Source organism: Morus notabilis, unplaced genomic scaffold, assembly GCF_000414095.1.
Source record: "Morus notabilis unplaced genomic scaffold, ASM41409v2 Scaffold1317, whole genome shotgun sequence".
NCBI classification, from domain to species: Eukaryota; Viridiplantae; Streptophyta; class Magnoliopsida; order Rosales; family Moraceae; genus Morus; species Morus notabilis.
In genome coordinates, this window is record NW_010363007.1 from 84396 (window position 1) to 107213 (window position 22818).

At 31.5% G+C, this 22818-nt stretch overlaps 3 protein-coding genes across 3 annotated transcripts; 1 reads left to right on the forward strand and 2 right to left on the reverse strand.

Annotated features, from left to right (window-relative positions):
- Positions 1 to 1115: 1115 nt before the first annotated feature.
- LOC21398478 lies at positions 1116 to 2398 on the forward strand. The gene has a single exon (XM_010103251.2). The coding sequence runs from the start codon at positions 1227 to 1229 to the stop codon at positions 2088 to 2090; it is 864 nt and encodes a 287-aa protein (XP_010101553.1). The 5' UTR covers positions 1116 to 1226; the 3' UTR covers positions 2091 to 2398.
- A 2378-nt stretch (positions 2399 to 4776) lies between these two features.
- Positions 4777 to 10079, reverse strand: LOC21398479 (alpha carbonic anhydrase 1, chloroplastic). Its single transcript, XM_010103252.2, has 6 exons — positions 9795 to 10079; positions 9177 to 9391; positions 8223 to 8329; positions 5975 to 6080; positions 5670 to 5852; positions 4777 to 5069 (listed from the first exon to the last, which is right to left on the reverse strand). The coding sequence occupies exons 1-6, from the start codon at positions 9865 to 9867 to the stop codon at positions 4932 to 4934; spliced, it is 822 nt and encodes a 273-aa protein (XP_010101554.1). The 5' UTR covers positions 9868 to 10079; the 3' UTR covers positions 4777 to 4931.
- Positions 10080 to 16520: 6441 nt separating this feature from the next.
- LOC21398480 (alpha carbonic anhydrase 1, chloroplastic) lies at positions 16521 to 22818 on the reverse strand. The gene is made up of 6 exons (XM_010103253.2): positions 22652 to 22818; positions 22192 to 22409; positions 21268 to 21380; positions 19350 to 19467; positions 18890 to 19069; positions 16521 to 16914 (listed from the first exon to the last, which is right to left on the reverse strand). The coding sequence occupies exons 1-6, from the start codon at positions 22734 to 22736 to the stop codon at positions 16738 to 16740; spliced, it is 891 nt and encodes a 296-aa protein (XP_010101555.2). The 5' UTR covers positions 22737 to 22818; the 3' UTR covers positions 16521 to 16737.

Sequence of the window (22818 nt, forward strand, 5' to 3'; positions counted from 1 at the left end):
AAAATAAAAGGTAGCGTAGTGATTTTCCTCCTCAATTAAAATAAATGACGTGTTTCTACTTTTTTTTTTTTTAAATCCTTTTACGTTCTGGTGGATATATATGCATCTAACTTTTATTTTTTATTTTTTTGTTGAAGCTTTTGAAGAGATATGCATGTTAGGTTTAGTTAAATAAATACTCATTTCAATTTTGCATAATTTTATATTCATTACTTAGAGAAAACCCTGGGGTTTTTTTTTTTTTTTGTTGGAAAGAGAAACATTATTGTTTAGATTTGTTAAGATTTTATTGCAAATATAACCTTACTAAACGAAAAATTGAACAAATCTGTTAGGTTTGGTGTCCCTAGTATTATTCAATATTTATTCTTAAAAAACCAAACCAAATATTCATCCAATTCACTATCCAAATTTTTAAAAATAAAAAATAAAAAATAAAAATAAAAGAAAAGAAAATAACGATACTATATGGAATACATATTCTAAAGGAGATTAGCTAGAAGTAAGTGAGCTAATCTCCACCAATAAGATGCTCCTAATTTCCATATAGATGTTTGTATATGTGTTATATATATATATATATATATATATATATATATTTTTTTTTTCCTTTGTTTTCTTACTGACGTAAACACTCTGATTGGAAAAACCCAACTTGCACCTTGTTTTTTTTTGGAAAGGTCAAATTCCACTTCTTAAGTAAGCCAAGGGTTCAACTTAAGCCTTGGCTTAAGACTTAAAAGCCAAGCCAGAAGCTTAACCAAGAGCCAAGCCGAACCGACACAAGAAAACAAAATAAATAAATGATAGAAAACTAAAAATGAACGAGAAAAGTAAGGCGCCGCTAATAAAAAGCAAAGCAAAGAAAAGCAAATCAACGTAAGTATTCTTTTGACAGAAAATGTGGAAAAACAAAAATATAATTATTTATTAGAATTATTTATTTATTTATGGACGTAAAGATACGAAGCCATCAAGCACGAGTCAAGAATTGTAACTCTCCCTCCAAAAAGTAATTTTATCTTTATTTTTTTATTCTCTGAAATATCTTTTTTATTTAATGCAACTCCTAATACACAACGAAAAAACACCACATTTATAAAACCTCTCATTACTTCTTCATTCTTCTCAAGTTTCACCATTCTCTCCCTCCCTCTCTCTCTCTCTCTTTCTCTCTCTCTCTAAAATTCCGATATTTTCTTTCTCAGTGAGAGTTCATCGTGCAGATGCCGCAAGTGGATTTGGAAACCTTAGTCTCGGCCTGCGCGGGCGGCGGCTCCATGGACCGGAGAATCGCCTGCGAAACCCTAGCGGACGACGGCCAGAAGCCGCCGGAGAACGACGCGGACCTTAAAGAACCGGAAGTTCCGCCGGATTTCCCGCCGGAATCTTTCTGGCTCTCGAAAGACGCTGAGTTCGACTGGTTCGATCGCAACGCGTTCTTCGAGCGGAAGGAATCGCAGAAAGGGAATTCCAATTCGACGAACCTGAATCCTGGCTCCAACTCCAATTCGCAGAGATTCTCCAAGAATTTGAAGTCCAAGGCAGCGATACTCGGCCTTCCGAAGCCTCAGAAGTCTGTCTTCGTCGACGCCAAGAATCGCAAGGCCGGAAACGCCAGGCTCTTTCCGAAGCGGTCCGTGTCGGTCGGGAAATCGGACGGTCCGATGATCGAACCGTCGTCGCCGAAGGTGTCGTGCATAGGACGGGTGAGATCAAAGAGGGACCGGAAGCGTCAGTTGAAGAAAAATCGTCAGAGATCGCATAGATCTTCAGAACCGGAGTCGGAGAAGCAAAAACCGATCGAGAGACGGAAGAAAACCGGATTCTTCTCCAGTTTTCGTGCGATTTTCAGAACCGGCTGCAGAGAAAAATCGGCACAGACCAGCGCGAGGCACTCCGAGTGGTCCGAGTCTCCGCTGCGTGAGTGCGCGAGGACGGTGGTGCGTGACATGCGCGCGCCGCACTCCGATTCTCTCCCCAGGAGGAGCGTGGAGATCGACCCGCCCGGGCTTGGCGGCCTCCACAAGTTCGCCTCTGGTCGAAGGTCCGAGTCGTGGGCCGGTGACGTTGGCGCTGACGTGGCGTGATCTTGTTCGTCGAGACCGTTTCTTGATGCGGCGATGGCGCGTGTGGGACCCACGTTGGGAAGATTGAACTGTGGATTGTCGTGATTGGTAGCCAGTGGTGGGGCCCGGTTCCGTTTTAAATTGTCGTTGGATGACGTGGAACGTTAGATAACGGTTTACCCACTCCACCCCTTGGTAAAGGCAACCTCGATTTTCAACGTTTATACGTTTTCCCATTTTTATTCTCTTTTTTTTTTTCCTCTCTTAAAAATCACCAGGTTTGTAAATACATATGTTTTTGTGAGTGCATTTGTAAATTTCCTTTTTTACTTTTTTTTTTTCTTTTGGTAATTTTCAGATTTTGAGATTTGGAAAGAAAAGAAAAATACTATTTGAAGATTTGTGTTATGATCGACATTCACGTGAGATTTAGGTTATGTTTATTTTATTGATTTGAGTTTTATTACTGTAAAAAGTTTTAAAAAATAATCACATTTAACTTTTTTACTACAGTAAAAAACTTTCACATAAAATCACATCTCAATTCGAATAAAAAATTTGAATCAACGAATTATTAAAAATAGATCACAAATGGGATTTCTTACTGTTTTCGTAATACTAATAATTTGAGGTCTATAAAATAGTTTTTCTACATTTCACATACTGAAAATTATATGATTTAATCCTTTCAAAAAAAATTATATGATTTAACTCAAAATTGATTATCATAATGTTTATACGGTTTAGTACTTAGCATGGTTAATGTATCATAAGATCAAATATTGGGATGACTTTCTTTAATTGTTCATCGGTGCATTAATCATTCCTTCATATAGGAGTCAAATATCTATTTATTGCTTCTATAAAAAAAATATCTATTTATTGCCTTTTGGCCCTTTTACAAAGTCCCTTTACTATAACGCTCCCCCTTTTTTTTTTTCCTTTTTTTTTAACAAAAAGTTATTTTTCACTATAGTTCTGGGCAGTACGGGTGTCAGCTTTCTCTATTGATATAGATCCAATTTTTGTTTTATCTGGCCAAAATTTGCCAAATGAAACCTAAGAAAAGATTGCAATCCTAGAAGGTGTGATAACGCTGTCCGATATGTAGATTATAATAAAAATGCCATCATACTTACTGGCAGTTTTTTAAAATTTAAATCCTATTACTCTTTTTTTTTTTTTTTTTAAGAAAAAAATGATATTCTAATAGATGAAGATTTCACAGTGAAAAACTGTGCCCTTCTAATAAGTGATTTAATTTGTTGTACCATATTATAGAATTATCACTTTCTTGATCCGTCTGTTCAAATTTCCCATCTAGGAGATGCCTTGTGGGTTTTGGTAACTGTGATGTGGGCCTGTGGACCCTGCTTACTGTTTGGTGCCTTCGGAAAAACCAAAGTTAAAATGGTATTATGGGAATGATTTGTCCATTGACTCTATTGTCATATTGGTGGTCTAATTGTCAATGAAAAGGACTATTCCGCGCAATTAATAGATTTTTCTTTCCTCATTTTTCACAGTTAGTCAAAGAAATTGAACCGAGATATAAGGGAAAACTGTGCCATAACTCATCAAAATCCCCATGCTAGCAGTTTCTAGGCATTCTTATCTTTCCTACTTTTAGGTTAGTCATTCTTTCTTTACCATCCGCAACTAATACCATTTCCATTATTGTCATTTTCAATATTATTGTTTTCCACTTTTCACAATGATATTATCCACACAATAATTTATTTTCCCCTTGAGCCAAACAAAAATAAGTCATTCTTAGCTGTATGGAGCCATCCATGACCCGACCAAGTCTTTTTTGGCGTCTTCCAATTATCTCATTAAACAGGGATTTAATGGATGAGAGACCACAATTATAAGTCAATGGAAGAAAAAAAATAATAGGGAACTAAAAGCATATTTTGGGGAGAAATCTAAAAATACCACGCAAACAATGTTATCTTTATATTTATGTCATCGAGTGGAATAAAATTAAGGTTTATGTTATTCTATTTACTTAAAAAATATATAATTTATTTATGATCAATGTCATAAATGTAAAATTTTTAGATTTCGGTGGCATGCCATATAATTTTCTTCATGTGTGTATGTGTGTGTGATTTTTTTTTTCCTCAAATCAATTTGGTACTCTATCCGACATCTTAAGGGGTTGTTCTTTTACAACGAAACTCAGAAAAAGTTTAAACTCGAGTTATAATTTTATTCAAGTTCATGTTCTTTTGTTAAATTTGAGTTTGAACTCGAGTTTGAATTCGAGTTTGAACTCGAGTTTGGGGCTAAACTCGAGTTCAAGTTTCCCCTTCAACTCGAGTTCTTCATAAACTCAAACTCAAGTTAATGAACAATAACTTTTTTATTCTTAAAAATGCCATAACTTTTCCGTTTTAATTCTGATTGAGATGATTTTTTTTTCTATGCATTCACAACGAAAAGATGAATAAAATCTTACTCATATACCATATTAAAATTTTTCATCACCATTGAGTTTTTATTAAAATACTATCTAAATATAAATTTAAGTTTTGACCCATCCAAACACAAACTCAAAAATATTCTTAATTCAAATTATAACTTAAATGTGCACATCCAAACACAAACTCAAGTTACAACTTCAACTCAAGTTATAACTCAAACTCAACTTAAGATCATCACTCAAGTCATCCTAACTCAAAAATGCAAAAGAACAACCCTTAACTTGTTTGGCTCAACTTTCATTCCTAAACTTTAGAGTTCAGAACAACAGTACTTTCCGTTCCGTGCATATACATTGTTTTTCTGTCGTTTATTTAGAATACGTTGATGTCTCATTTGAACTACTACGAAAGACGACAACAGATAATTTAGCTGTCACTTGTCGTCATCAAGTTCATCGTATAGCTCAATCTTGCGCCCATTTAGGAGCTGACATGGCCTTGAATTGTTCTTGTAAGGTGAATGCAATGGTGCTTTTATGGCTTCTACCTGCTCCTTGGAGATGCACCTAACCTGTATGTTTCCATTTGGTAATCATCAAAACCATATTTATATATATAATCAAATGCAAATACATGAGCTAATAAAAAGGCTTTATTGGTAAAATAACTTTCCAAAAATGTTAATTTGTAAGTAAATAGTTAAGGGGAAAAAAAAAATCATTATCATTGGATAGGTGCAAATGTTGTGATTGTCCAATATTGCATTTTGGATGGGGAAACATGCATGTGCATTCTTATAATAGTTGTCTAATATGGTCTAATATGGTCTAATATCGCAATTTTCAATTATTGGTGTTATTAATTGTTTATTTCTGGAAATGTACATGTGCATTCAAATGTATATATAATTGAATTTGATTAAGAATACTCGCGACGAGTATTATAAGGATCCATTTTAAATGGTTGCAAATTGAAATTTTACGCCCCCGTTTATTTTGCTAGTTCGAATCACAATTCTAATTTTTGTTACAAGTGATTTCTCTCATAAAAATTTAAATTTAACGTTTTTTTTGTTTCAGTATTTCCTCACACATAAATTTATTTTTTTAATTTAGGTTCTCAATTCGAATGAGTCAACTGTACGAAAACATGCATTGAAATCGAAACATACCTTTCCGAGGATGTTCCAAATGACCGTCTCGGAGCATGGAGGAGTGGTGAGAGATCCGACATATCTGTAGTACTTTCTGGTCCGCTTCCTTAGTTGTTTCAGATTCAAGGTTCCAAGTGGGATATGAGCCTCCTCGTCGCCTGCACAAACATCCTTAGCCAGCTCATGCACTTTGACCTTCATCTGCAATCAGACATATATATATATCATTTAAATACATGATATAAAGTGATAGATACATCTTAATCTAAATTATTTTCGACCTGTATAAGAATTAATCATTCTCAAATTTAGTATAATTCGACCTTGGAGAGAAGGGGATCAGGATGATCACTGTACTTGAAGAGAACTGCTACAACTGAGAGATTTCCATCGTCCGATCTGTGGACTAAATGTAGCTCTGCTGGATATCTATCATAATGAAAGTTAAGCTTTTAAATCCTTAAAATAATAATAATAATAATAAATAAATAAATAAATGAAGTTAAGTTTTGACAATAAAGTATTAAAAAAAGCACTCGGGTAAGTGAGGATTGGGCTTCAAAGGTTTTCACACCATCACAATTGAGAAAATTATAAAATTTATTCTTAAAAGTGCACGAGTTTAGATTTATATCTCATATTTTTAATTAATACCATTTTATTAATATATTTATCTTACTAAAAGATTATTAATTAAGAATAAAATATATAAATTAATTTGGACAAGGACCAGAGCCTAGTAAAGATTGGGTTCCCTAAGTCAGCCTTCTTCTTGCAGCCTAATTTAGACCCAATATGTTGAATTATTGATTGGCCCAATTAAATACTTGGCACTGTCACATTCCCCTGTGAGATCCACTTAATCTCATATTCTGGAGGAGTCGAGAGAAATATAAAAATGCGACTTAGAAAAAGCCATCTTTACATTTATGCCACCAAATAATATAAATTTAATATTTATACCACTCAATTCACTCGAAAATATCCTGATAAGGTATTAATTATTTTTTTCCCTCTACAAAAAGATGATTGGACGTCTTCAGTTTTGGTCTTCGGAGAGTATTCCGAAAGAACATCAAAATCAACAAAGAGAGGGAGAATAGACGACATAAATGTAAAACTATTGAATTTTGGTGGCATACTACGTGAATGCCATAAGAAAAGGGGCCTTGGACAGATTTTTGCTATGCTTAAAAGTTTTGAGATTAAATGTAAAAAATAGAAGATTGTGGCCTTGTTTGGAATTGATCTTGTTTTTATTTTTCACGTTTTTTGAAAAAGAAAAAACGAAAATGTTTTTAAAACGGCTTTGACGCAATAAAGACAAAAAACGGAAATGAAAATAATTTTTTGGTTTAGTGTAAAATGGGAGAGAAATAAAAAATGACTTTTTCTCTCTATGCTTGAGAGAGGAGAAAACGAAAACAAAAAATAAAAAAATGACTAGTCATTTTTTTATTTTTTGTTTTCGTTTTCTCCTCTCTCAAGCATAGAGAGAAAAAGAGAGATATTAATGAGTTTTTTTACATTGAAAACAATCTCTTGAAAAAACTACCAAACGCATTTTCAACAACAATTTCTGTCTGAGATTGAAAACGTTTTCATTTTCATACAAAAAATAAAATTATTTTAGAACGAGTTTTAAACGCATCCTGTGATTCTTAAAAAGAAATGTTGTAAGGATAATTTTATACTTATTGTTTATGAGTAATTTTTTCCTTTTTCATATTTCTCTCTTTTCTCTTGCCTTCATCCTTCCCCTACAACCCCAGTCCCGCGCCTATCATGGAGATTTCGTCCCCCTTACCCGTGGAGATGTCCCGTACCCGCTGTGCGACGTGTGCCATCGAGATCACGATCACACCGATGTTTAGATCATCACTGATGAAGAGTACTAGCGATTTCACGGTTGACCTTGTTGCCAACAGATCCATCACGATAGAAATTTCCGGTAATACGGTAGACTACCACCAACACAGAATAGTAATAGAATGCTTTCGGTCAGTGTAAAACACTGGACAACCTTCAGTTTCACAGCACATTACTGTCGGTAACATGCTAGACTATCACCAATAACCCATATGACATTATCAGGATACTTCTGGATTTCTCGTGGCTTTTCTTTTCTTTCTTTCTTTTTTTTTTCTCCCGAGCAAAATTTTCTCTCTCATGTCAAAATCAATCCATAAAAAGCCCCATACTGTCCCATGTAGATATGGTTTATTGGTTGGAGCTGCATCAACGTATTATCATTATATATATATATATATGTATATAAATGTTGTCGTTTGTTGTTATTATTGAGTAGCATCATTTTATTCCATAAGCTGTCTTAATTCAAACTCAAAACATTGTTGATAGTCATTTTGTAATTATCCAATAGTGGTATGTCTTGGTTTGCGTGATTGAACGCATAGTCATCACTGGATATGGTATTTACTGGTTCTGTTAATCCAATATTATTACCCAAATTAATAGAGAGAGAGAGAGAGAGAGAGAGAGAGAGAGAGAGAGAGAGAGAGAGAGAGAGAGAGAGAGAGAGAGAGAGAGAGAGAGAGAGAGAGTACATACTGGACTCCGTTAATACGGTGCTCAGAAGGAGAATGCCAATGCATTTGCTTCAAGGTGTAACTCTTGCCGTCCACGTCCAACACCCCTGGGCTTTCTTCAAAATGTATCTGCACTAACAACACGCAACATATATATGCACATCAATACATCGTCAAATGCAACATATATATATATATATATATATTATAAGTTATGTAACTTTTTTTCTTATGCTCACGTCATTTATAAGTGTGTGTAAATTGCTCAAGTGTAATACTAAAAATTCACATGTGTTGAACTTATTAAATGTTATACTAATTAGCAAATTAAGTGTTACATAAACGAAAAAATTATGTTACACGAACATATTAAAAACCATACACGTGCCTGACTGGTTCGGCCTCGTGACTTGAGAGTATATATGTCCACATACATAATAATTGAATAAAACTATCGGAACATGGTCTTATACTGACAGATTTGATGCACAATACAAATTGTAATTGTATCATTGTTAGTGATACAAAGTACTATTTCCCTATATCACTTTGTTTTTTTTTTTTTAAATCAAAATTAAAGCATGCATGTGACAAAAGAGAACTTGTTAGATATCAAGGGCATTCATGGTTAATTACCCAAAAGTTTTAAAGAATTAAAGCCTCGAAAATTGAGAGTACGGGGACTCTTGGGGATTTTGGAAAACGACTTCAAAGGGAAACACTTTTAATTGTAAAATGATTTCTAAGAAATTTTTATTTGCAAAATAACTTCAAAGTTTACACACCGAATGACGTACTACTTTTTCTTTATTAGGTGACCAAGTGAGTCGCTCGGTGTAAAAATAACAACAACAAAAAAAAAAAAATCATTTTGTTAATTTCACTTTCTAATTTTGGCAAACTTCTTAGGATCTCAATATATTAATGATCTCATGTTAAAGAGAGAATTAGGTAAGCAAAAGTTTAGTAAACAAACCCCAATGTTGAAGCCATTGTTGATAAGTGTGGCGTTTGCAGGCCTGTAGTCTCTGGTCAAGGGCTTCAACTTCTTGTTGCGAACGACTTCGTCTTTCTTAATGTTCACAGGAGACTGCACTTTTCCAGACGAGCACTTGTAGTAGTCAGGAGACAAGCTTCCCCATTTTGCAGGGCCCGTCAATCCCGAGTAAGTGAACAACGGCGCATTATGATCTGTTAATTTTATTTCACCGTCACAATTTAAGACTCGTTTAGTTTATGAGTTTAAATTAATGATTTCTTATTCAGACTTTCGAAATTTAAATTTTTTTATGAGAGAAAAATATTGTAACAGAATTAAAATTATAGGGTTGACTTTGAACTAATGAAACAAGCAATCCCTTAAACCATACCTATTAATATTTTCATTTTCTAAAATTACGTCTCGAGGTCTCAATTCTCGACTTTTCATTTCACTTCTTAAAACAAACAACTACAAAGAAACGTATATACTAATTGCTACGCAAAACCTTATAGAAAATGAAAAGATCACGAAATTATTGAAGACACAAAACATAAACAAAAAGAAAAGAAAAGAAATCAAATTTCATCACCATGAGAAATGGATATGTGATACCTAGTTTAAAGGTGGAAGCGCCGGCGATGAGCAATGAGAGAACCAAGATGGGCAAAGAAAGTGATGAAATCATTCTTGTGAACAATAATTGATAAATTAAAAAAAAAAAAAATTTAAAGCTCGTGAAATCTGACGAGACAGAATAACGAGGATGATATATATATGGAGAATTACAGACACTAATAAATATATATATAGTATTGCCAAAAATGGCTCTGCGTTTGTAATTATATTCTCTCTCTCTCTTATTCCAATCTTCAGAGTCCAGAGTGCCAATGCCAAACTTGGCGAGCCCTCTCAGCTATTTTTGGGAGTCTTTTTTGTCGAAATTGTCGTAGCAACTTTGTCTCACCTGTCACTGCCTATTTATACACTTGCATGTGAACTGGAAAAACAAGAAAAGAGACTAATTGTAGCAGAGAGAATAACAAACACTTATGCTCTGTTTGTTTCGAGGGTTCTGATATGGTTTAAGATCATAATTTTTAATTTGTTACAGTATTTTTTTCTTATAAAAAATTAAAATTTCAAAAATTAAAATCATAAACTATGATTCCAAATCTATCAATCAAACGTCACTTTAATTTAACCATGCACACATGATAATGCCTATTTTATTATTCTATATATTTTAAAGGATCAATTCTATAGTGGGTTTTTAAACAATTTTTATTTTAACCATTTTAAAAATATTTTATTGAATTATGTTAACCGCATACTTTTGACCAGCTCGATTCTTATTTTTTTTTCCTTTAATAAATCGTATATTATTTGATATTGTTTAAAAATGTACATTACTATATAGAATTTTATCTTCAATTAGGGAGCCTTTTCTTGTAATAAGATATATACCCCTATTGATGGTACGCATATTTTCAAGCATATGAAATCATATATAACTCGTAATTGGTGATGTGAAAATCAACTAATATTAAAGTTTGACAGATTCTATAGCCAAATTTTGATAGTTTAGAAAATGTATTTAATTTTCATGGCAACTAAATTTTACCCATTTTTCACGTCACACTTAAGAGTGGTAATTCGTGTTAATCGGTCATGTTCGTGTCAAAAAATATCAACTTAAACACGATCTGTTTATTAAACGTGTCAAAAATATCAACCCAAACACGACTCATTTATTAATCGTGTTAATCGTGTCAACCCGTATAATCCGTTTAAATTAATATATTGAATAAATAACTAATATAATAATGACTTATTTAACACGATCAAAACATGTTTAACATGTTTATTGGTTAATTTATCTTTTTCTTTAAGAAAAATAAATGAATTTTACCTTCAAATATTAAAATTCACATTATTTGTATTTAATATGTCATATAAACTTTCATGTTATTTTACATATTATTATATTACAGATGACACATATAGTTAATCATGTCAATTCGTGTCACTTTGTGTTAGGAGTTCAACCCTAACCTAACTCATTTTTTAATCGTATTAATCGTGTCAAACCGATTATGACTCAAACCCATTTATAGTAAAACTAAATCCTCTAACTTTGTGTGGATTTCGAATCGTGTCATCGTGTCGTTATCTGGATTGCCAATCCTACTCACACCACAGATGATGCGATCAAAGAATGCACGTCTTTAATTTTGTGGATATGCATGTACAAATTCCATTCAAAACAGATGAGCCACTCAAATATATTGGACCTTTTACATGATATATACATACGCATATATATATATATATATATATATATATAAATTTTAACCTCAATGTTGCTCATTACTTTCGGTGGTGCAATTTGTATGGTTTTTATAGGATCTTGTGGCACATTGGCCCAATCAGTGACTGCTTTCACTTCTGTGCATTTCAACATTCTTGCCTTTCTACTCCGTAAAAGCTAGGAACTAAATATATTATTTTTCAGCTACATAACCCATATACAATTTTGATACTGCCAAAAGCTATTATATATATGCCTGTTTGAGAGAAATTTTTAAAAGTTGTTTTTGGCTTTTTAAGTTTAAAATTTACTTTTAAAAGTGTTTAAATGATCTGTCAGAAATATTTTAATTTTTTAGAAGAACTTCTAGACAAAGCTAAAAAAATGTAGCTTCTTAAAAAAACAGTTTTGAATAAACTTTAAAACTTGTATTAGAATTTAATTAAGGCATTAGAAACTTAGTTTCAACAGTTTTATTGTTTGTTAAAAATTTAAAAATAATTTTGAGTCATTAAGCTCTTGATTCTAAACACTTACAGAAAAGTTATAACTTTTGCTTCTCTTCTTCTACTCGCTAAAAGCAAAAGTAAAATCTCCGTCGGGCTCATATTCTTCTTGCCACATGCATTTCTAATATTGTTTTCTCCAAATAGACGAGCTTCTACCTAGAACAATATTTCAAAATAATACAAAATATTTAAGTCCTTCCTAAAAATACAGTAGAAGAAACATAGTTTCATTTTCGTCTTGTAAGTATTTAATAGCCTTATTGGATGGAATTCACATGGTGATTATAAAAATTATCGCTAATTTTAATCCAATTTGGCGACATTGGTCATGTTTGGAATTTTTCTTACGTTGCACTTTAAAAATTTCTTGTCTTGAATGTCATGATTCCATTAAACAAAATGTTGATTCATCTAAGGATATGAGCAACTTATTATTATTATTATTATTTATATTATTATTATTATTATTATTATTATTATTTGGATTATATTATTCTAAAGATGAGCCACTTAAAAGTAGTGTTTATTGACTCATGGTTCATAATATTAGTGTAACATGACACAATCGAAGAAACTAGAAACTTTCTGTCTCTGAAACTCGTTTTGCACTACTATTTAATTCCAAAAACAAATAAACAACACAACCCCACAATCATTTGCACCACAAAACTAGTTAGGGCATCCCGTGATTGTTATTCGAATCCTCTTAATTAGATCTAGCATTAATTTTATTTTTCAGTAGTAGTGCTTACCGCCATGATTTTTATATTCTAAATATTCTAATCACATTCTGAGATGTAATCATTAGTTTAAGACTCATTTGAGAATTATCTATTATCAAATGACACTTCCTTTTTGAGTAGATGACATTCATGTAGACACATATAACATACATCCATACACACATTTATCTATCACAAGTTTTTAATAATTACGTTTCTATATTTAGTCAACCATTAAATATAGAGATTTAATGATATTACATAATAAAAATTTAATTTTGTTAATTATCATAAATTTTTTTATTAATTACTTAATTAATTACAACCGTTAGATCATTATCTTAAAATTAAAATAAAGATATCCACTGTAGGTTGGTAAATATTAAAATAACCATTAAATCCACGACCATATATATATATATATATATATTTATAATCAAAATTGATTTTAAATATTTAAATTAAAATAGTTTAAAATAGAATAATTATAAAATTCTATATTCACAATATTTAAATCAATATTTTATGTCTGTACGTATTTCGCGGGTCACTTTTAGCTAGCAACGACATATATTGTCGCTAAAAGTCTTTTCTGGCACCAAATGATAAAATTTACTGTGAGAATTCTGTTCTTAGCGTTTAGTGACAACAATATCATTATGAAAAGTGAGTTTCACAATGCAGTAATTCATTTTTTTTAAGCACATCTTCAACATTTGTTGTGACGACGTGTCGTCGCTATAGATGTATAGCGTCGTTGGATGGCCGCGATTCTTGTAGTGATTTTAAATTTTTACTTTATTGACTGACTCTTTCATTTCATGAGAAAGGGGAGTTAGCAACGTTAGACAAGATTGGAATGCGCATAGGAACATCAACATGTAGTGGACGTTTGGTTGATGAATTTAGAATCATAATTTAGAATCATTGTTGATTTACGTGTATTTTTTGTGAGAGAAAATACTGTAGCGAACTACGACTATGATTCGAATCATGACATGAATCTAGCAACCAAACAACCCAGTAGTGATGTACTAATAGATCTCCTAGCTGGGTTGATTCATAATAAATTTACAATTTTTTTTTCTTTCTCAATAAATATTGGTCTCTAATTATAAAAGACACACAACACCTCCACTGGTTGATTACCCATGCCTGGTTTCTCATAGACGGGACCCATTAAAGCTCATTGCTAGCACCTAGCGAACCCAACTCCACATGTTGAGAAATTATATGTCACTTTGGTTTCTGGTCCCTTTGTCGAGTAAAAGAAAATGCTAGCTCTTGCACTCTTCTGCTTTTGGAATATTCAGCTCTTATTATGTCCAAAACGTTAATATAATATACATGAAAACATGAAAAGTCCAAGATCCATTTAGCTTGAGCTAATTATCTTACTTGGCAGGATACCAACGGTAATATTATTACACATAAGCAAAATCACTCACAAGTTCACAACACCATGTGGCTTCCCGTTTTATTTGTTAATTCGATTGTGATTTTATGTGAAAGTTTTTTACTGTAATAAAAATATTAGATGTGACTGTTTCTGAGAGTTTTTTACTGTAACGAAACTCAAATTTTAAATTCAAATTCGTGAAATGAACGTCTATGTTGCATTACAATTCAAACTATTTGCTTACTTACATTCTTGAACCTCAGTGTGTGTGTGTATATATATATATATATATATAAAAGAAGAGAAAAAAGTGAAAATACAGCTAATTAACATCCATAAAAACTAAATTAGCTGCAAAAAAACAGACACGTGACACACAAACGCCTCCCACCTGACAAGATTCTAGTTATGAAGGAGCTGTCTATAAGGGGCAAAAAGGGAAAAAAAAATCACTATGGCCCTCCAGAGTCTAAAAGGGTAAACCTATTATGAATTATCATTCTTGGATTGTTAATTCTCAAGAGCTCAAGATAGTAAAGTTAAATCTTTTTTATTAAATAATGCTAATAATATCTATTTAAGAAAATACAAGTTTTGATTAACTTTTTTTTATTAGTGTTACGTCGGATTCTTTAAGTGGTAATTATTAATTAATAGTCATGAACGTATATTTTATAATTATAAGGTGACATGAAAGAAAATAATCAACACTAGTGCCATTTATAAAATGTCTTTTTTTTTATTAATTAGTACTTTTAAAAATAACCCTAAAGTACTATAATATATTATAAGCTTGAATTTATAAAACTAAAAACATGTTAAACCTTTGATATTAAGGTTCAATGATTGAGGCTTTATCTCCATGTATGATTTTCAAGAACAGACCTATTGGAGAATGTAATAAGACCAATCAATTCAAAGTGAAAAGTGAATGGGACTTGATATAAAAAGGCCATAAGATTGTATCCGCATAATGTAAATAAAGTGAAAGGAATCGGTTACTTTCTAAGGCTTATCTTATAATAACCATCACAAACACTAGAATAAACTTTTCTTCTTTATAAAAGATGAGAAGATGGCCTATTCCATTTGCCACCAAAAATGGCCATAACTTGAGCCACTTGGTTCATTGACAAGTCTTTTTTTCTCAGCTTCAGAGTGGAGATAGGGATTATCTCAATGAAAGTGAAAGGGTCAAAAAACTTGGGATATTATTGTTATGGCCTGAAGAAAAAGCTTGGTTATAATACTCTAGCCTCACAATCTGATCAAATTCATCATGAAGATATATATATATATATGGGCTGAAGTTTCTAGTGAGGCATTTTTTGACGTGACAATTTATCTCCATGCCCTAAAGTTAATAATATCATAAAACATAGGACGCGTTTGGAACTCATTTTAAAATGATTTTATTTTTTGTATGAAAATGAAAATGAAAATGTTTTCAATCTGAGACAGAAATCATTTTTGAAAATGCGTTTGGTAGTTTTATCAATATATTATTTTCAGTGTAAAAAACTCATTAATGTCTATCTCTCTCTCTCTCTCTTCGAGAGAGGAGAAAACAAAAATAAAAAATAAAAAATGATTAAAAGTTATTTTTCATTTTTCTCTCATTTTACACTAAACTAAAAAATCATTTTCATTTCTATTTTTTGTCTTTATTGTGCCAAACGCTATTTTAGAAACATTTTCATTTTTTCTTTCTTGAAAAACATGAAAAACAAAAACAAGATCAATTCTAAATACGGCAATAGATTTTAATTTTAAAAATGGTATTCATTCTGATGGGGTTAAAACTCTACACTCACAAAGTGTTAGGTCCTACTAGGTTGGATCTTACTTAGTTACCTAGCGGGACTCAACTCATGTGAGTAGCAGAATTTTAACTCTATTAGAATGAATAAGGGTGCTCTTTTAATTTTAACTAAGGAAAGGGGAAGAGAATGTTTGAATTAGTTTAGTTTGCAAGGTCTTTTTAGAGAATATAAAATATTGATTTGAAAGGTGTAATATCACTTTGTACTCTTACGTTATGTTTACTCAAATTAAACTCCTATTTAAGTTTTGATCTCTTAACTTAATTGAGCCAAACATAAATAATTCATTGTAATTAGCTGTATCCATGGTCCAGCCAAGTCATTTTTGGCGTCTTTTTATCTCATTCAGAAAGAATTAAATAGAATGATCAGAGGACTGCAAACATAGATCCATCCAAGAAAGAAAATAATATAGAATTTAATGTAGTCCTTAAGGCTCCATTAATTCGATATTGCTCTTAGATAGGTGCTTTTGGCTTTTGCACAAATTTTAGGTATAATCGTGTTTGGTAAAATAACTTAAAAACTAATTAGCATAAAAACCAATGCATTTCTAAAGCAAATTTCAAAAGTTGGTAATAGGTGCGTGGCTTTTGCATTATGATTGATACGGAAACCAACAAAAGCAAAGTTAAAAGCATAATTAAGTTTAAATCCGCAAGACATCATAGCTTCTTTGGCACAACATACATTCATAAACTTAAGAACAGAGATACCCTCCATTCTCTAGACATTCATTATTTTTCTTCCATTTATTTATTTATAATAACTTGATGTCTACGGAAATAGACAGTTTAGTCGTCGCCGTCGTCATCATCGTTGTCGCCGTCGTCATCGTCGTCTTCATTATCACTGTCGGATACCTGGACCTTGCGGTCATGCAAAGGCTGAGTTGGCCTTGCATTCTCCTTGTAAGATCCATTCAGTGGATTTCTCAGAGCTTCTACCTGGTCTTGGGAGATACTTCTAACCTACATATATTTTCAATTTGTAAAATGTCAAATCATATATTAATATTTTTAAGGTAATTAAATAAACAATTAAATAGTTGTCACTGGATAGTTGTGAATGTTGTGATTGTCTATTTATTTAAAAATAAAAATAAAAAAAAAGTTGATAAATAACTTTTGAAGGATTTTCCACATAACCTTCTTTAGGGCATGGAGGAGTTTTAAGAATAGTGTAGATGGACATGTATATGCATGTGTATTTGTGTGTCCTTTGTTATTTGTTTCTTTCCAGAAATGTACATGCACATCCATGTGCATAATTCAATTCGATCAGTCGCGGTAAGTAAGTTTCATAATTGATACATGATAATATATGAGGATTCAAATCATCTGTCTAATTTCAATGTCTAGAATGGTGTCTAATCAATCAGATTGTGCCACATCATTTAAAAAATTAAAATATCTTGTTACCTAACTTTTCCTTATTTTCATATCCAAATTTATTAAATGAAGTGTCATAATTTAATTGGTTAGACACCAATTGAAACACCAAAAATTAAACATGTGATTATTAGAGGGATCCACTTCAAACAGTTGGTTTGATAATCGGGAGTTTTGTGATTAGACTAGCCATGCTGTACAAAAGCATCCATTTGGATATTTGTTTATCAAACTATAATGGAATATAATGAAAAAAAAAAAAAGGTAAAACAACATAACGATTACATTAAGGATCATTGATTTGTTTTCTAGTATTACTTATCTATTAGGAAGTCAAATGACAAATAATCCAATTCTCTAATATTTGCTAACTTTATAAATATAAATTATGGGTGGTAATTTGTGTTGTCGTGTCAAGTTCGTGTCGTGTCATTTTCTTTTATTGACACTATAATCCTTGACACGAACACAGTCCATTTAATAATCATGTCATAATAAAAAACCTAAACACGACTCTTTTATTACAGGGTTGACATGATCAACCCATTTATTAAATTGGTCAATAAAGTGTCGTGTTAACCTGCAAACACGTTTACTACCTGTATACTGAAATTCAATTCTTAATGATAAAAAAATATTAAAAAAAAAAAAATCAACAATATAGCAAAACAGTAAACTAAATGAGAAATTCTATAAAAATGTGAGAAAACCCTAGGGCCTTCCTTATATATCACCTATTTTTTTCTAAAAAAAATATATATTTATACATATCTATATAAAACAGGTATTAAATAGGTTAAAAATTGACGTGTTCGTGTCAACCTGTTTATGACATGTTTATTAAACATATTATTTCGGGTTAATTTCGTGTTGGAGGGTTCATGTCGTATTGACCCTTTATTTAATCGTGTCTGGTGAGTTCAATCTTTTTTCTTTTTATACCTAGACCTATTTAAAGAAAACCCAAATCCACTAATTTCGTACAGATTTCGTGTCATAATCTAAATTATCAACCCTAATATTATAAATCTTATCAATATGTTTTAAAATATTTTATACATGATACATAAAGTAAGCGGGAGATAAGGTAAAGAAAGATTCAATATCAGCAATTAACTTTTCAACGATATATGTATAAATTTAGAGTTGTTTTTTTTTTGTTTTAAAAAATGATATTCATTTTGATTAAGAAGTAATCCATTTTAAGAGGATGCTAAAACTAGCATTCTCTTTTCTCATTTTCTATCCAACTACAATTTTTTTTTTATTTTGTGAATAAACACATAATTTTTTTTTTAAAATAAAGCTTTTAGGCCTCATTTGCTTCGCAGATTCGAATTTTCAATTCGAGTTAAAATTTGATATTTTTTTAGAGTTTGTAACTGTTAGAGAAAAAATTAAATGTGACATTTTTTAAAAATTTTTAACTGTAAAAAATTTAAAACTGAAAACTTAAATAAGTGAAATTAACAAAAACTTATATAAAAAAAGGATAGACTCCTGCTTTTTCTATTTTGTTTTTATGCAAAGTAAACACGCCCGAATATATTCATACCTTTTGAAGGACGGTCCAAATGACCGTCTCAGTGCATCCAGGAGTGGTGAGAGACCCGACATATCTGTAGTAGTTTTTGGCCTGGTTCCCAAGTTCCGTCAGATCCAAGTTTCCAAGGGGAAGTCTAGCCCCCTTGCCTCCACAACTCACGTTGGGCAGTTCAACCAATTGCTCCTCAATCTGCAATCCCAAATATGCAACTTAATTACATAATAGTGGTAGATAAATCTTAATCTCGAGGGCCGTTCGGTTTGTTAATTCGAGTTTTTAATTCAAGTTGAGATGTGGTGTTGTGTGAGAGTTTTTTATTATAACAAAAAAATTAAATGTGACTGTTTTTGCGAGTTTTTTACTGTAACAAAACTCGAATTCTAAACTCGAATCAGCAAAATAAACGGAGAGTTGTACAAAATTTAATCATTTCTCAAAAAAATTTTTTTTTTTTTTTTTTTTTTTTGACCTGCTCGGCGAGAAAGGGATCTACAGAATCATCATCACTGGTGTAGTTGTAGAGTATTGATACAACTGAGAGGGTTGCGTCAGCTGCCTGATGAACTAAATGTAGCTCTGCTGGAAATCTGTAATTAATGAAGTAATTGATTATAATTTATTGATTAAGCATTCAAAGTAAAGGAGAAAGGGGAAAGGAGACGTGGGTTTGAATTGGATTTTTATTCATTACTTTTTTTATAAATATCTTAATTAATCAAATAACTATATTGAATTGGGTTTGATTGGGCTTTAAAATTTGCCATTTGGGCTAGGCCTGTAGCGTACCTAGTAAATATGGGCTTCACTATTAGTGGGTTGATGTAAGAGGTAAACTAGGCCTCGTACTATATATAAGAAGTCTAATTATTCAATCATATATATATTTTGAAGAAAAAAGAAATATTCAATCGCATATATCATTTTATAAGGAAATTAAGTTCAAATCTTTTTATAGAAGCGGAATATTCAAACAACAAACTCTATGCTTGGTATCACGCCCCCAATCTCTTTTCTCTAGAGTTCTTTTTCTTTTTGCGATTGGTTTAGTAATATTCCGACGGAAATATTTGGGGAGTGGTGGCAGATTGCCGTCGCATGGAGGTTTGCGGTTGGTTAGCATTGGTAACCTAGTATTATACTGTTAGTGGTATTTTTGACAATATTCCATATCTGTTGATGTTATATATTTTTTATTTTTTACTTTTGGTAAGATATGACTAGAGGAGATTCACTAGTACGGGTGTGCAACAAACCATTCACTAGTAGGGGTGAGGAGATTCGCTAAAAAAATCAAACCAAACTAAATAAATTTCTATCTATATAATTTTCCTAAAATTATATATATTTCATATATATATATATATAACTTATTTATATTTAAAAAACTCTTTTATTCTAAAATTAAATGATCATAACCTTCGAAGTTTCTATCATAACCTATATATACAGTGCTACTGTGTCTGCGGTTTACCCTCAAGTTCTCTCCACTCCTCTCCTCTCATTCTCCACTCATTTGAATTCTAATCGTGATTTTCTCTAAAGCCTTATCTCTTTGTTAATGTAAATATAGCCCTTGTAATAATACGTGTCTTTAGTTTGCCTATTTTATTTTCTTTCATATATTTAAAAAAAACTTAATATCATATTTAATCATGAGTCACAACTTATTATATGAATATATCCATAATTTAATTGCTTTGACTTCATTTTGTCTTTAGAAGAAAGAGAAAAAAGAGACAAAAGAGCACATAAATAGTTATTGTTAAGATTTAAGAAGAGGTTGTAAAATATTAGTTCAAACTAATTTGAAAAACCAAACAAAACCAATTACAATCAGTTTGGTTTGGATTGAATTTGATCCCTTAATTGGTTTGATTTGGTTTGAAAATCTCTAAACCAATTTATAATTAATTTAGTTTGCATTTCACCTAAAATAATCGGTTTAATTGGTTTGTAGATTCCTATTCACTAGTCCTCAAAAGTCACTTTCTTACAGCAAAAATCATCCACAAGATCTGAATTTTATCTCACTAATTACCTCTGCCATACAATCATATATATGGCTAGGTGTTGTGTTGACAGCACCAGCGGGAAGCAACAATAATATTATTTCCTTTTTATTTTTATGTTATTATTGCTATTAATTACTAAATTGAAATAACATTTTTTGTGCATAATTTCTTTTAATATTCTCCATGTCTAAAAAATATCGTAGATAGTCATTTTGTTATCCCATATATTAGTGTGACGTATTTGTTTTTCCAATGAAAGATTTGTCAAAAATTGTATATTATCACTAGAGATGATATTTCCTAGTTTTAGTCCACTACATATTAACCGATTAATTAATACACAATTTGTGAGAGAGAGAGAGAGAGAGAGCATACTGGTATCCATCAATTTGGTGCTCAGAAGGAGTATGCCAATGCAATTTTATCAAGGTGTAATCCTTACCGTCCACGTTCAACACACCTGCGCCGCTTTGATCTTCAAATTTTACCTGCATACGGACGTATGTGACATAATGCACATGATCACAAAACAACGTACACCACACAGCATAAAATTATCACAATATAAATATATTTTTTTTCTTGTTTCTTTTCGTATTCTTTCAGTAACATCATATAACGTTAATTAAAAATATTTTAACTTATATGATCTTACGAGTGATGTTTTAATTAACATGTCATTTTAATTGATGTGATATGATATTATTAGAAGGGTATGAAAAGATACACGAGTCCAATATAAACAGTAATTATACCATTCACTTTTGTCTCCTTATTCCGATTTGCTCTTATGTTCATCAAGTAATATATCATTTCATACTAATTAAAATATATGTCATATTAATTAAAAGGTCACGCGACTCATACCAATTAAAGTATTTTAGTTGACATGAATGATATTATCAGGAGAAACAGGAAAAGGGATAGAAATAAATATGTTAGCCGAATCCGTGACAAGTGATACATACATAGCATATTATCTTTTAGGTTTTGTTGTTGTTGGTTTTTTGTTTTTTGTTTTTTAAAGAAAAGAGAAAAGAAAAAGAAAGAAACAAAAGTGTGAGTGTGTGTGTGTATGTATATATATATACACGTGATAAAAGATATTGGTAAATAAAACATATACATGAATGACATGCATACACTAATTTAAGTACCAGAAAGGTTTCATAGAATCTACAACCTCAGAAATGAGCTCAAATATATCAACATTCATTATCTTAAGTATGTTGAAAGGAAAAAAGGGAAACAAACAAGAACAACAACTAGATTGTAATTAGAAGCACAAGTTAAACATACTCCAATGTGGTAGCAACTGTTGATCAGTGTGGAATTTACACTGCTGCTGTACTTTCTGTTTAAGGGATTCAAAGTACTGTTGAGAACAGCTTCATCCTTCTCAATGTTCACAGGAGACTGCACAGCTCCATTCTTGCATGGCACGTAATCGTTAGATAAGTTTCCCCAATACTCGGGCCCCGTCGGGCCCGAGTAAGTGAACATCGGCGCTGTCGGATCTGGTACAAAATTTTTCAACCGCGTGGTAAGTAAAACCTCTTAACTAATTATTCTATAAATCTCTACTTTTCATTTCACTTTAAAAGACAAAGTGTGCAAACGAAAGTATTAATTAGTAATATGAAAGCCCTTATAAAAAATGGAAAGATTTTGTATTATAAGTAAATTATATCTCAAAACACTAATATTATTGAAGAAACAAATAATCAGATAAACTGATAATAATTGGATTACGTATTACCTAGGGCAGAACTGTCAATTACAATGATCAGTAACGAGAGAACCGAGATGGACACAGAAAGTGAAGAAATCATTCTTGTGATCATTATTTGAACTTAAAAAAAAAAAAAACGTGAAAAATCAGACAATTGGATCAAAAAACGAGGATGACATGTGTTACAAACACAG

Coding starts and splice junctions, on each gene's coding strand:
- LOC21398478 (XM_010103251.2), top strand. CDS start 1,227: ATGCCGCAAGTGGATTTGGAAACCTTAGTCTCGGCCTGCGCGGGCGGC.
- LOC21398479 (XM_010103252.2), bottom strand. CDS start 9,867: ATGATTTCATCACTTTCTTTGCCCATCTTGGTTCTCTCATTGCTCATC. Junction 9,392..9,794: donor CGCTTCCACCTTTAAACTAG/GTATCACATATC, acceptor TAAAATTAACAG/ATCATAATGCGCCGTTGTTC. Junction 8,330..9,176: donor ACAATGGCTTCAACATTGGG/GTTTGTTTACTA, acceptor TTGTTAGTGCAG/ATACATTTTGAAGAAAGCCC.
- LOC21398480 (XM_010103253.2), bottom strand. CDS start 22,736: ATGATCACAAGAATGATTTCTTCACTTTCTGTGTCCATCTCGGTTCTC. Junction 19,468..21,267: donor CACCAAATTGATGGATACCA/GTATGCTCTCTC, acceptor CATTAATTACAG/ATTTCCAGCAGAGCTACATT. Junction 16,915..18,889: donor TTTGGACCGTCCTTCAAAAG/GTATGAATATAT, acceptor AAATATATGTAG/GTTAGAAGTATCTCCCAAGA.